We start from the raw sequence: 13,328 nt of genomic DNA on the forward strand, positions 1-13,328 counted from the left end.
GCCAGAGTTACGCCCACAGGGCAAGGCAGTTTGGCGGTTAGGAGGAAGGACCGGGGAACCTGGTTCCTTACAATTATGGTGTCGGCTCCTTTCTGGGCCATTTCCTCATTTGGGAAATGCAGACCAACACCCAGGGCATTCATCTGGATCAGGTATATGGAAACTAAAAATGCAGTTGCTGATACTGCTGTGCTTACGAGGAATGTCCTATCCTACCATGTGGATTCGACAGTTTATTTTTTTAAAAATATCTTTAATTAATTAATTTTTATGTGGTGCTGAGGATTGAACCCACCCAGGGCTGCTTAACCACTGAGCTACATCCTCAACCCTTTTAAAATATTCTATTTAGATACAGTTGCTGAGGCTGGCTTTGAACCCCCAAACCTCCTGCCTCAACCTCCTGAGGCGCTGGGATTACAGACACTGGCCACTGCACCTGGTTCGTGCACTTTTCTTTCTTTTTTTTTTAGTACCCGGGATTGAACTCAGGGGCACTCAACCGCTGAGCCACATCCGGGTTTCACTGAGTTGCTTAGTGCCTCTTTTTTGCTGAGGCTGGCTTTGAACTCGCGATTCTCCTGCCTCAGCCTCCTGAGCAGCAGGGATTACAGCTGTGCACCACCGCGTCTGGCTAGTGCTTCGTACACTCTTCAGATAGATGCCTTCTGTGTACCTCCACGTGCTGGCCGAAACTTGGGATAGGCTGGTAAATAAGCTATACAGCCCTCCCCACCCCTAGCCTGAGAGGAAGGGTGCGGACATTCCAATACTGGTAGCAGTCTCGGAAAACTTGCGCAGGGAAGGTTTCTGTGAGCAGGCGGCAAGTGTCCGGAACCAGGTCAAAGCGTATGCGCCACGCTCCACTGCGCATGCGCGTTCCCTCCAGCCAGCATCAGTCCCTGGCCGGGCAGTGAAGGCTCCCTCTAGGCCCTGCCTCCGTCGGTCAGTCCTCCAGGCCATCTGCACAGGTGTCGTGAGGGGTTTTCGGGACCACCTGTCTGGAGTGTGGGGTCCCTCTGTGGCTACAGGGCGGGATGGTGGGAGGAGGCGTGGCCTGCGGACTAGGGGCAGGGCCCGTTGGGAGGCGGGGCTGCGAGCGGAAGGCGGGGCCCCAACGAGGCCGCCTAGAACCTGCACGCGGATCTTCAGGAATTCCTGAAGCAGGGCTCTTTGCACCTTCTGCGCGCGCGCTTGTGTGTCTGTCCGTGTCCCCGTCTTGCCCAGAAGGGCTCAGTAGGCTGTGGGGGCCTTTTTTTGGAGGAGGCGTGGGGTGGCTGAGTTCTGCCACGATGAAAGTCAAGGTCATTCCTGTGCTTGAGGATAACTACATGTACCTGGTCATCGAGGAGGACACGCGAGAGGCTGTGGCTGTGGATGTGGCGGTGCCCAAGAGGGTAAGGGACGGTCGGGGGTGGCAGGAACACCATTGAAGGTCTAGGCAGCCTTGAGTGCTACACGCCAAATCCCCCACCCTGGCTGGAGCAGACTGTCCCATCCTCTTCTTTGATCTCTGGTCTCTAGATGATCTTGGGGCTTCCTAAGTTAGGGCTGCCTTGGCACGCGTGTCCTTTATCCAGTGCTTAACTGCCCTTGTATAGCGGGGCGCCCGCTAATTGTACGCAGGATACAGCCCCTCCTCTGCGCTGTCCTAGGTACTTGCGGCGGTGCAGTATGGAGGGAGCAGCTCACCCAGACGTCCAAATCACTATGACTTTATTCCTTTCAGCTGCTGGAGATCGCAGGCCGAGAGGGAGTGTCTTTGACCACGGTGCTAACCACCCACCACCACTGGTGAGTGCAGGTGGGGCGTACGGAGGCTTGAAGACGCCTTTCCCTGACCAGAGGTAACTGCTCCCTCCGCTGCGGGTCCACAGGGACCACGCTCGGGGCAATGTGGAGCTGGCGCGTCTACAACCGGGGATGGTGGTGATGGGCGGGGACAAACGCATCTGTGGGCTGACCCGCATGCTGGTACATGAGGAGGAACTACGGGTGAGTACTGAGTATGCCACATGGGAAATGCGGGAAGGGACGACCCACCCCCGACCCGCCCTCACAGGTCCGCTTGCCCCTCTGCAGTTTGGGGCCATCCATGTGCGCTGCCTCCTGACGCCTGGCCATACCTCTGGCCACATGAGCTACTTCCTTTGGGAGGATGAAAGCCTGGACCCGCCTGCCCTCTTCTCGGGTACCCACAGCCCAGAGGTCACCCTGTCATCTTCTCTGACCAGGCTTCCCATCTCCTCTTACCTACCCTCCTCCCACAGGGGACGCACTGTCCGTGGCTGGCTGTGGCTGGCACTTGGAAGGCACTGCCCAGCAGATGTACCAGAGTCTGACAGAGACCCTTGGCACCCTGCCCCCACAGACGGTGCGTGGGGTCCAGACCCTGCTTAGTGCTGTGCTTCCTCTGGGAACCCTCATGCCCTGTCCGGGTCCAGACGGTGGGCCTAGGGCCAGGTCCTGAGCGCCTCCCACCTCTGCCTGCAGTAGTGCTCTGCACACTAATGCCCTTTCTCCAGAAGGTGTTCTGTGGCCACGAGCACACACTGTGCAACCTGGAGTTTGCACACACAGTGGAGCCCCACAATGACCACGTGAGAGCCAAACTGTCTTGGGCCCAGGTAGGCCACTTCTTGCCCCTTAATGGGAGGGATGTGCAGTGGGGAGAGCATGTGCTCTCTTTTGAGTTTGGCTGCAGGAGAATCCCCAGGGTCAGCACGATTAGCCTTGGTGGCCACTGCTGGCTTCGCATGGGATATGTGGCCCTGTGGCCACAGCCAAGCAGGCTGGGACTGTCAGGAAAAGCCTGGTTATGACAAGGGCCTATGGTCGCTGCAGAAAAGAGATGAGGACGATGTGCCCACTGTGCCATCCACCCTGGGCGAGGAGCTGCTGTACAACCCCTTCCTGAGGGTGGCGTGAGTATGGCCATGTCTGGGGCCTCCCCATGGGTGGGGCTTGAGCTACAGTCATTAAGGCAGCCTGGGAGGCATCTCCCTGTGGAACCAGCTGGCAATGCCAGCCTGCCTTCCCTGGGACCTCCTTGGCAGCCATTTGGTTAGTTAAGGTGTCTGGGGGCCATTAATTGGGCTGAGTGTCCCTGGCACCAGGAGAGGCCCACATTAAGTATCGTCCTGTCATCCATCCAGTGCCCTGTCCCTTCCCACCCCCATGGGTAGCCTAGTGTCCAGCCATTCCCCACTGTGCCCCTCCCCTACAGAGAAGAGGCGGTACGCAAGTTCACAGGCAAAGTGGCCCCAGCCGAGGTCCTGGAGGTGCTGTGCAGGGAGCGGGCTTGCTTCCAGCAGGCTGTGGAGCCACCACAGCCACAGGCCCGGGCACTCCTTGCACTGCAGTGGGGGCTCTTGGGCCACCAGAAGTGAGCCACCCAGGGCCCACTCAACTCCATGTTGCTCCTCCCACGACTCTCAGTCTGCCTGGACCCACACAAGGGTGGCCTCTGTGGACCTGCCTGGCTGTATGCCCAGCCTTCGAGGATCAGCAAGTGGTACTCTCCTCCACTGCTCCTGGAGGTAGACCTGCAGGACCTCTGTGCAGCCACACACCTGTCTGTGCCTGAGCAGTCCTGCCTGGGTTCTGCTCAGTGAATAAATCTCTGAGAGGCCCTTTGGGGCACAGACGCTCCAAGACAGCAGTGATTCCAGACATGCTGGGCATGTCCTTTATCAGAGGTGAAACTGGGTCAGAGACGGGCCTGGCAGGAACCCAGCCATGGCGGCATGATGGCCAGGGAAGACTTGTGCAGGGATGCAGCCTAAGATACAGAGCTGACCTTAGGCCCACAACTCTGTAACCCTAGTTTCAGGAGTCCAGATGTCCTTTCCTGCAGCAGTCCCCATACTTGACACTACTAGTCGTCACCTGCCCCCTGCCCTGTGGCTTCCAGGTGATTCCAGACTTCAGGGATGGCACCTGCAGGAACTCCGGAGCCCCTCACTATAGAGCCACCATGGCCAGGAAAGGCAATGTCCATAGAAGGGCCAGTGGAAGAGAGTCCCAAACCTCAGAGAATCTTCAGCCTCGTCTTCCACCCCTCACCCTACCTGCAAAGCCAGTACAGAGCCCGGGGTGTGCAGGCACAGGTCACATTTCCAGACCACGAAATCCTGTGTGTATCTGGAACCCACTTTAACATGGGCTCTAACACACTGTGCATCTCCTTTTGTTTCTGGGAGAGCCCTGGGGTCTGAGGTGAGAGGCTGTGCTGCTGGGCGCTGGCCCCAGCAGACCTCGAGGCCTCCTACCACCTGATGCTCAGGCCCGAGCTGGGCTTCTCTATGGCATGGTACTGGGTGTGCAGCAGGCGGCTGGCCCGCTCTGAGCTCTCACCCTGCAGCCACTGCTGGTACAGCTCCTGGACCCCAGGCACATCCTCAGGTGTCTCCATCCTGACCATGCTATACAGGCTCTCCACCTGCTGGAGAAGGTCTTTGCTGGACATGTCCAGGGCCTTGAGTTGGCCTCCACCATTCAGGCATCCTGTGCAGAACAGGTTATGGTCACAAGAGTGTCAGGTGGGGTCAAAGTGCACACCCTCTCCCCACTCACCTCCTCCAGCGCTGGAGGGGTGCTGCCAACTCCATCCCAGCAGCCCCCGCCCCTGCCATCTCCTGCCGGGAGGTGCACCTGAGGGGCAGGCCATGACCTCCACATAATGGTAGGGGCAGCGGCCTCGCTTGAGCTTCTGGACCAGGTTCTGGATGTTGCGGAAGCCATAGGCAGTGGCAAAGTGTAGCAGCACCTGGCCCTCCCTCTCCAGGGTCACCTCCTGGAAGTCCCTGTTCCTGAGGATGGGAGAGACTATATGCACCACCAACACCAGGCTCCTGTACACACACAGGGACCCTGCTGGGATAGGGGAACTCAGCACTTCCACCCCCTGCTCCTGGGCAGGGGAGGGAGGGTAGAACGAGTGGAGTGCTCCCTCCAACCAGAAGTCCAACAGGTGACCTTAACCTCTCCCAGGTCTGTCTCCTCACCTGTGAAATGCGAGTCCCCTTTCCTAAGGCTGGTCTTGAGGCATGGCAAGGGAGGACCTAGCCTTGCCCTCCCTCCCAGATGCAGGTGTCACTGGTATCCACCTGTCCTGAGGACAGCGGCCTTGGGCTCAGGATCTTTGCTAAGGGGGAAACTGAGGCCCCCACTTGTGCCCAGTGCTCCAGGGTCTACCACCAAGCCCACCAAGAGGACCCAGGGCTGGGGAGGCACCAGTCTAGGAGCTTTATGGCTATCCTGTCCTGGTGCCCCAGGCCACCCCACTGACCTCAAAGGCCTGTAGGTGACCTCATCCACATGGACTCCAAAGAGCTCTCTTGCTGCATGCCGGAACACATGCTCCAGGTAGCCCCCTGAGCCCCCACCCCGGTGGCTGATGGGCTCCTCAGCAGATGTGCTGCTGGACCTGTGGAAGGGGCAGGTCAGTGTGGGTGAGGACAGCAGGGCCTCAGCACAGCTGTGTTCAAGCTTTTCTAGGTGGGAAACAAGTCCTGGGCACAAAGGAACGTCTTGGAATGACCCCAGGGCCCCTGGTGTGTCTGACACTGTCCCGGGGAGCTCAGGCCTCTCCAAGTTGGGCTGTGCCTCTCAGGCCTGGGGCAGGCCATGGGAGGGAAGGAGAGGCACTGCCCACCCCACGGCAGCCTGGTTCCCTCTGCTGACTTACAGGCCATCCAGAGGGGCTGGCTCCAGCTCTGAGAGCGAGACCCCCTCCTCTTCCAGCAGCTCGAGGACTTCTCCTGTGTGGGACCACAGCACGGGTGCTCCAACCGCTCGAACCTCAAGCTGCCCGCATGCCTGGCAGCTGCATCTTGGCCCCAGCAGGCCCACATATTCACCCAGCCAGTGGTGGGAAAGGATGACCCCTCTAAAGACCCTCATGGCTGCCTCATTCCCTCAGGGTGGCATAAGGTGAACCAGGTAACTGTGCTGGTCTAGTGCTGTCTGCCCAGCTTCCTGGGCAGTTCATTTTCCCGTCTTGCTAGTACTTGAGAGACTCTGAGACTTCTCAACTCAGCAATGGGGAGCACATGTGAGTCAGAAGGCTGAACTGGAGCCTTTCCACAACCCCCAGACCCACTCAAGCCAACAAGGAACTCCAGGCCCAAGGGCTGCAGGTGTCCCAGAGGGGTCAGCTGAGAATGCCCTGCCTCCTGGGTGAGGACAATACCTGTAGTGAGGACGCAGTCCACATCTCGAGCCTGGTGCTCCTGGCTATAGAAGTCGGGCCTGGAGGCCTCCAGCTTTTTGTCGTAGCAGGGCATCACTGTGACATGGTACACCTTGTCGGGGGCCAGGCGCTACAGGAGGAGAGAAACTTGGTCCCACCTGACTACAGCTCGCTCTGTGACAAGCGAGGTGAGAGGTGGCCATGCAGCTGGCCTTGAACAGCCCTTCAGGCTGGCACTGCTTCCCAGCAGCCTCCTCACTGATGCCGTGGCCCTGCAGTGGACGCCAGAGGTCCTGCAGCACCCAGCTCCAACAGAGGAAGAGGCCTCAGCCTTCATGGTTCTGGGGTCAACAGAAAAAGCAGGTTGTGGTGCAGGAGATCTGAGGGCCAGGAACCTGACTTGGCACCAGAGCACTTGCCTAGCATGCATGAGGCCTGGGTTTCGATTCCAGCACCACACACAGACTTCAAGGAAGCCTGTGTCCGTGCAGAAGCAGCACAGCACAGGACTAAGGTCAGAAGAAGTGTAGGCTCCCCGCCTCCTGTGGGCCAGTGGCACCAGTTTGGAGTCCTCATGGCTCAGCAGGTGCCCTTGTTTACCCAGCAGCCTGTGGAGGTCACCTGATTGCAGCCTGGCTTAGGCCTCTTGCTCCCGAGGGGCTGGGCCACCTCTAGGTGAGTGAAGAGCACCTTCATAGGCAGCTGCCATTAATGCTTATGACCCCAAATGCCTCCAGAGGGTACATGGCCACAGCCACAGTGACTGGAGCCAGGGCCACCAATGCCAGGGTCACAGCTGCCACTCTCCAGCGTGCTGCCCTACACGACCTAAGGCTGTTACCTGCTGTTGGGCGAAGAAGTCCTTGACCAGGGAGCCCATGACCTGCTGTGGGGACCGGGCCGTGCTGATGTAGGGGAGGATGAAGCTGCCATGGGTCTTCTCAGCATAGCAGATCCAGCCTGTGCCGGCAGAACCAACAGGTCTCAGATGGGCACAGGGCAGGCCTGGGTGGCTCACAGAGTGCCTCTCTGCTTGACAGCGATGCAACACTCGGGGGTAGACCAACTTGTACAAAAAGTGACCGCAGCAAAGATAGCATTCCCATTCTGTCACCCCTGTCACCAGGAGTACCAGCCTCCAGGCCACAGAAGGGGAGAGACTGCAGGCATTTTCCTGATGGGGCGCCTCCTCCAAGAGGCCTGAGGTACTGACTGGTCCAAGAGCTCTGCCTCCCCACCTGCTCTCCAGGTCCTGAGCCTTGCTGCTGGTATGGTCAGCTTTTAACCACATGATTTGGAACCTTGCCACCTGCACAACCATGAACACACCTGGGCAGGCAGAAGCCAGCACAGGCAAGGCCACTCTGGAGTTGGCTCGATCTCGGAATCGCCGCACGAACTCTCGCTGGCTCTCAAGGAGGCTCAAGTTCCTTGAGAAGGCAGTGTCGAAGACGAAGTGCGCCCCTGGAAAAAAGGCACAAGCTTGACCCCCACCACAGCTGGCACCAGCCATGGGTGACCCTTCTGGTGCTGGCCACAGCAGGGGCAGCACTGTTCACATCCCCAAAAATAGGGCACTGCCCCCAGCGGCACCAGTTGCTTCTACTGCAGCCCCAGGAAGCACGGAACAGCCTGTGCCATTGGGATAAGCCAGGTGCTGCCTGGGGCCAGGGGACAACTTCCTGTGATGCAACTCCCACTGCAGTGAACTCCTGTTTATTTATTTATTTTTTTGTACTGGGGATTGAACCCAGGGGTGCTTAGCCACTGAGTAACATCACCACCCTTTTTATTTTTCATTTTGAGACAAGGTCTCACTAAGTTACTCAAGACCTCACTAAGTTGCTGGGGCTGGCCTTGAACCTGTGATCCTCCTGCTTCAGCCTCCCTAGCTGCTGGGATTACAGGCGTGTGCCACCATACCTGGTTCCTGTTTGATTTCTTTTTTTTTAAATATTTTTTAGTTTTCGGCGGACACATCTTTTTTTTTTTTTAAAAAATATTTATTTATTTTTTAGTTTTCGGCGGAAATAACATCTTTGTTTGTATGTGGTGCTGAGGATCGAACCCAGGTCGCACGCATGCCAGGCGAGTGCACTACCGCTTGAGCCACATCCTCAGCCCTGACACAACATCTTTGTATGTGGTGCTGAGGATGGAACCCGGGCCGCATGCATGCCAGGAGAGCGCGCAACCGCTTGAGCCACATCCCCAGCCCTCCTGTTTGATTTCTAAGGTTTGGCTTTCTCACACTGGAGCAGGGCTCAGGCTCCTGGACAATTCCTAGTGCTCCACCTCTTCCCAGGTCCTCATAGCAGTATGTCCAAACATCTTTTTTACACAGCCAGCTCCAAGGGACCATCTCCTCCTGGGCTGTTGCCCACTGTTCCCCATCCCCCCAGACTGTGCAGAAGTCCCAGGTGAATGCCACTTAGTCACAGTGAGATTCTGGGCAATTGTACCTGCTTGCTCTAAACCCATCAACTAAACTCCTGCAGAAACCTGTTTGACTCCAGTAAAGGGCTTCCCTTCTGACTTACTGCACCCTCCCCGCCAGGATCCAGAAGGAAAAATCTTTGAATTTGTTTTCTTGGATGGTGCCATACTGATTTCCATCTTCCATTGGACCAGGCGCAGCCCTAGGCCAGCTTCCCCAGGGTCTGAGGGACCAGGACAGCCAGAGAGGGCCAGTGTCAGTAAGTTTCTGGTGAGAGACCCTCCTGGTCATGGGAGGACGACCAGGCATTAGCCTGTCTACCAGGTAAAGGAACATTCTGTGAAAGGGGCCTGTGAACACCCCCTTTCACTTCCCACTAGGGTGGGGGTGCTGGCCACTCTGGCACTAGCACCCCAATCTAGCCGGGGCTCTCAGGATACTCATTTCCTCCCCTAGCCCAGTGACCAACCAAGTCTGGATGTGGCTGACCAGTGTCCAACACAGCCCTGGAACGTGTGCCTTCAGAACAACAGGTAAGAAACACACAGGGTGGTGAGTTCCTCGTGTGGGAAGAGTGCAAGTCGGAGCAGATGGCTGCTCTTCAGAGGTGTTGCTCCCCACCAGGCACAGTGGCCACACGTGTGGGAGGCTGAGGCAGGAGGGTTGTGAGTTCAAAACCAGCCTTAGCAACTCAGCAAAACCCTGTCTCAAAAAATGAAAAGGGCTGGGGATGTGGCTCAATGGTAGAGTGTTTGCCTATTGTGTGAGGCATCAGGCTAGATTCTCAGCACTGCATATAAATAAATGAATAAAATGAAGGTCCAGGGGCTGGGGTTGTGGCTCAGCGGTGGAATGAGTGCCTACCGTGTGTGGGGCTGTGGCTCAGTGGTGGAGCGCTGGATTCTCAGCACCGCTTAATGAATAAAATAAAGGTCCAGGGGCTGGGGCTGAGCGGTGGAGCACTCACCCAGCACATGTGAGGCCCTGGGTTCAATCCTTAGCACCATATAAAAATAAATAAAATAAAGCTATTGTGTCCAACTACAACTAAAAATAAGTTAATACGTAAATAAATAGAGGGCCATCAACATCTTAAAAGAAAAAAGAGCTGCTGCTCTCCACTGTCAAGCAACCTCAAGATGAAGTCCCACTGGGAACACATCAAGTGTCTGAGTTCAGGGCTGAGTGACTGTGACTTGGAAGTGGGAAGCATCCCCGTGCTCAACACCCATGTTTGGGGCCATGGTATTCACCCAAGGTTCCACACCTACCTATTTTTTTAAAGAATGAAGTTAATTTCCTGGCAGTGTCTGTAGGATTTAGCTGAAACCTTGCAGCCAGCGATGCTCTGGACTGGGGTGAGACAGAAATGACAACCAGCCGCTGCTCACTGGGTGCTGCAGTCTGCAAGGTGGGGAGAGGCACTTACTCTGCAGGTTTGTAAGATCCAGCTCCCAGCCTGTCAAGCCAGATGCCAATGGTTCTGGAGAGAGCCTGCTGCCCCAGTGGAGCCCAGCACATGGGGGTACATTCAGGAGAGAGCTAGGGCCTGGCATCTCAGAGCATGGCAAGACCCAAGAGATATGGGAGTCACCTGAAGGAAGGACAAGTGGCACCAGGTGAGCTGCCCCTGAAGAAATATGCCCTGGGCTGCTGGGCCAATCTGTACCACTTACCTTGTTAGCATCTAGAACCTTCCGCAGCTCCTCATGGCTCTGCTGGGTGATAAGGACAGTCTCTGCCGAGGTGACACAGCCACTACATGCCAGGCAGTCGTTCAGTGAGACCCTGGCTTTTGCTAGCTTCTGGGTCCCACCATCCTGTAGAAGGGGCATGGACCTAGGACAACGGTCCCCTTGCAGGGCTCCTCTCAGGAGCGCAGATCCCACAGGGGCCTGTGCTCTTCTGCTTACAACACACTGGCAGCCAACATGGTGTCTAGTTGGGTGCCACTCGATTTTTATTTTCATTTACTTTCTGTGGTCCTGGAGATTAAATCTAGGGCTTTGTATGTGCTAGGCAAGCACTCAATCCCTGAGTCACATGCCCAGCCCTGCCACTCAATATTTTTAAAAATTAAAATATTAAAAATTTAACATATTTTTTAAAATTAAAAAATGTTACACAAAATACTAGTACACATCCTAAGTTTTCACACTGACATCAAACTCAACTTTTGGGACAAACTCAACTAGCACATCAAACTTGTACGAATAGGGCTTGCTTGCGTTCAGTCAGCACAAAAGCAGTAGACTTGCCTGCTGGAGGGGATGCTGGCCCTGCTGTGCATGTGTAGGCCTGTGGGAATAGGCTCTAAAAGAAGGAGGTAATGCCAAGAGCTGGCTCGGCCAGACAGAGGTAGAGCCTCGAGATGCTGGTGTTCAGGCTGGTCCTCTAGGAGGGTATTCAATGGGTTTTCCAATCAAGATGATCCCAGCTAAAGCCCCTGACTCCCCCTTACAGACATGAGCCTGGTTTGAGCTGGAGACAGGAGAGCTTCAGGGGTGAGGTTCTGAATTGGAGGTCCTTTGAGCTACCTCCCACTAGGTCTGTGTGCTGTGCTGCTGCCACATCTGAGATTAGCCCACATTGAAAAGCTAAGAACCCACAGGCCTGGGCTGTGATGTGCCAAGGGAGGCTGCAGTGCTCCTTCAAATCAATAGCCACAGCTCTGGACAGCAGTGCCCATGAGTGCCCAGCACCTTCCCTGGGTCCCTTCACTTATGGAACCCTTGAAAGAATCAGGCCCTCTCAGCTGCACCAGCCCCAGCCATGGCATGCCTTGAGTCACCATCCTGCAAAGAGCAAAAGTCAGCTTTCTTGTGACCATGTGATCCTGCTCATCACAGGCATCTGCACACCCCACACCATGAACCAAGAAAGGTTCCCATTCAGGGAGGATTCCTGGCCAGGCAGACAGAGCATCATTTCTCAGCCCAGTGGTGAGTTTAGTTTGTTTATATATATATATATATACATACACATACACATACACACACACACACACACACACGTATGTATATTTACTTATTTATTTGTCAATGGTCCTTTATTTTGTTTGTTTATATGTGGTGCTGAGAATCTAACCCAGTGCCTCACACATGCTGGGCAAGTGCTCTGCCACTGAGTCACAACTCTAGCCCTGTGAATGTAGTTTTGAAGCCCAAATGGCAGGTGGTTGGGGTCAGTTTAATACTATAGCATTGGGAACTCGTGTTCACTTGGTAAAAGAGCAAGTAGGCAGGCTCCAAGATCTCATCCTAGAACTTAGGAGAGGGCAGCAGGACCCACCATGTCTGTAGAACAAATCAGTCCTGCTGCTCAGCCTGGGCACCCAGTCTGCTCCCCAAGTACTCTGACCTGGTGCCCCAGCAGTCAGTGAACAGACCAATATGAAATGACTGGCAGAACGTGGAAAGTCTCAAGGCTACCACATTGCAACTGGATGAAGCAGAGAAAACATGCTTCAGCCCATGCAGCTGGACTGTGGTGGGGCTCCATGCCTTACCTGATTAACTTGGAAGTAACTCCCATCATCCTCGATGTGGATCCTGGCCACACCACTTCCAGGCCTCTTATCCACTTTCACAGGCTTGATGCAATCCTATACCAGGAAGAGATCCCAAACCTGTTCTGTGAAGGAGCTCCTGAGGTAGCTGAGCCTCAAGAATGGCTGGCCCCATGGTACAAGGCTCTGCCCAGGATAGGATGGACCCACCATCTTCCTGCTACTGAGGCTGTCCCAGGCTGCCCTCCTCTGCACTAGGCACTGGAGTCTAACATCAAGGTCACTCACTCCACAAGTGTGGATCAGTATGAAGGCCAGCACCAACTAGGCCTGCAAACTGCCCATCTGCAGGGACCTCCATTCCTGACCTTTGACCCAAGAGCAGACAGTGGTGCAGCCACCAAGAAGAGGTCAAAGTTAATGGCTACTGAGGGAACCAAGGAATGCTTCCCTTGGTGACATCTGTTGGTCACCACTCCACATAGCCCTGGAAGCAAGTCTGGCTCTCCCGTCTCCTTGAGTTCTGTCTTGCGATTCCAAAACCATAGTGGCCACTTCCTTCCCACCTCACAGGAGGCGGCTGCAGCTCATCTTGCCTGCCCTGTAGACCAGCCCCGCTCGGTTAATCTGGGGTGGTGCTTTTCAGCTTTGGCTGTGCAGAGCCCTGGCAGTTACAGGCAGGCCCTGCCAGATATGGACACCAGCTTCCAGCCTGGTGCAGCCGGTCCCTCCACTGGGCTCCAAGTGGGCCGTTCTTGACACCCACTGCTGTCTGTCTGGTTCCCCCATGTGCCCTAGTGAACTGCACCCTTGACACTCTTGTACCCCGCCGTAGACTGTGGGCCGTTCCCCGACACCGTCCGGGATATCCCGTCCTGCCCCAGTGGGCCGCCCCACGGCCGACACCGGCAGCCCGTCCCACGCGAGCCGCCTGTGAGAGCCCGATCTCTATTCCACGTAAGCGGGCGGCCTGCCTGCCCACCTGGGACGGCCCGATGAAGTCGTCCAGGTCGGTCAGCTGCAGCGCCCCGCTGAAGGGCGACGCCATGACTGCCGCGCTACCGCCCGGCGCCGCGCGCAGGTGTCGTCAAGTGGCGCGAAGCAACGTAGAGTTCCGCCTCGCTGCCGGAAAGCGCCCCGCTCGGTGCATGCGTGTCTGTTCTGCGGGGGGCGGTGCGCGCCCTCTGCTG

At 56.2% G+C, this 13,328-nt stretch overlaps 2 protein-coding genes across 4 annotated transcripts; one reads left to right on the plus strand and one right to left on the minus strand.

Moving 5' to 3' along the window:
• Positions 1-216: 216 nt before the first annotated feature.
• Positions 217-8,184, plus strand: Haghl (hydroxyacylglutathione hydrolase like). 3 transcript variants are annotated; one of them, XM_046441724.2, is made up of 8 exons: positions 217-971; positions 1,267-1,397; positions 1,730-1,794; positions 1,878-2,191; positions 2,271-2,374; positions 2,526-2,627; positions 2,845-2,924; positions 3,227-3,654. In XM_046441724.2, the coding sequence occupies exons 2-8, from the start codon at positions 1,293-1,295 to the stop codon at positions 3,387-3,389; spliced, it is 933 nt and encodes a 310-aa protein (XP_046297680.1). In that variant the 5' UTR covers positions 217-971; positions 1,267-1,292; the 3' UTR covers positions 3,390-3,654. The 3 variants fall into 3 exon arrangements, 2 of the variants coding, with proteins under 2 accessions (XP_046297680.1, XP_046297675.1); XR_009226612.1 differs by lacking the exon at positions 217-971 and adding an exon at positions 7,320-8,184 and having other exon boundaries at positions 1,002-1,397; positions 3,227-7,174; XM_046441719.2 differs by lacking the exon at positions 217-971 and having other exon boundaries at positions 1,006-1,397; positions 1,878-1,995; positions 2,083-2,191.
• Ciao3 (cytosolic iron-sulfur assembly component 3) lies at positions 3,666-13,252 on the minus strand. The gene is made up of 11 exons (XM_046441714.2): positions 13,121-13,252; positions 12,139-12,234; positions 10,307-10,450; positions 9,902-10,034; positions 7,523-7,657; positions 7,035-7,153; positions 6,194-6,323; positions 5,690-5,762; positions 5,291-5,428; positions 4,654-4,811; positions 3,666-4,506 (listed from the first exon to the last, which is right to left on the minus strand). The coding sequence occupies exons 1-11, from the start codon at positions 13,184-13,186 to the stop codon at positions 4,268-4,270; spliced, it is 1,431 nt and encodes a 476-aa protein (XP_046297670.1). The 5' UTR covers positions 13,187-13,252; the 3' UTR covers positions 3,666-4,267.
• Between the last annotated feature and the right edge of the window lie 76 nt (positions 13,253-13,328).

Source organism: Marmota monax, unplaced genomic scaffold (assembly GCF_021218885.2).
Source record: "Marmota monax isolate L192 unplaced genomic scaffold, Marmota_monax_Labrador192_F-V1.1 WCK01_AAM20220418_F8-fsc00035, whole genome shotgun sequence".
Taxonomy (NCBI): domain Eukaryota; kingdom Metazoa; phylum Chordata; class Mammalia; order Rodentia; family Sciuridae; genus Marmota; species Marmota monax.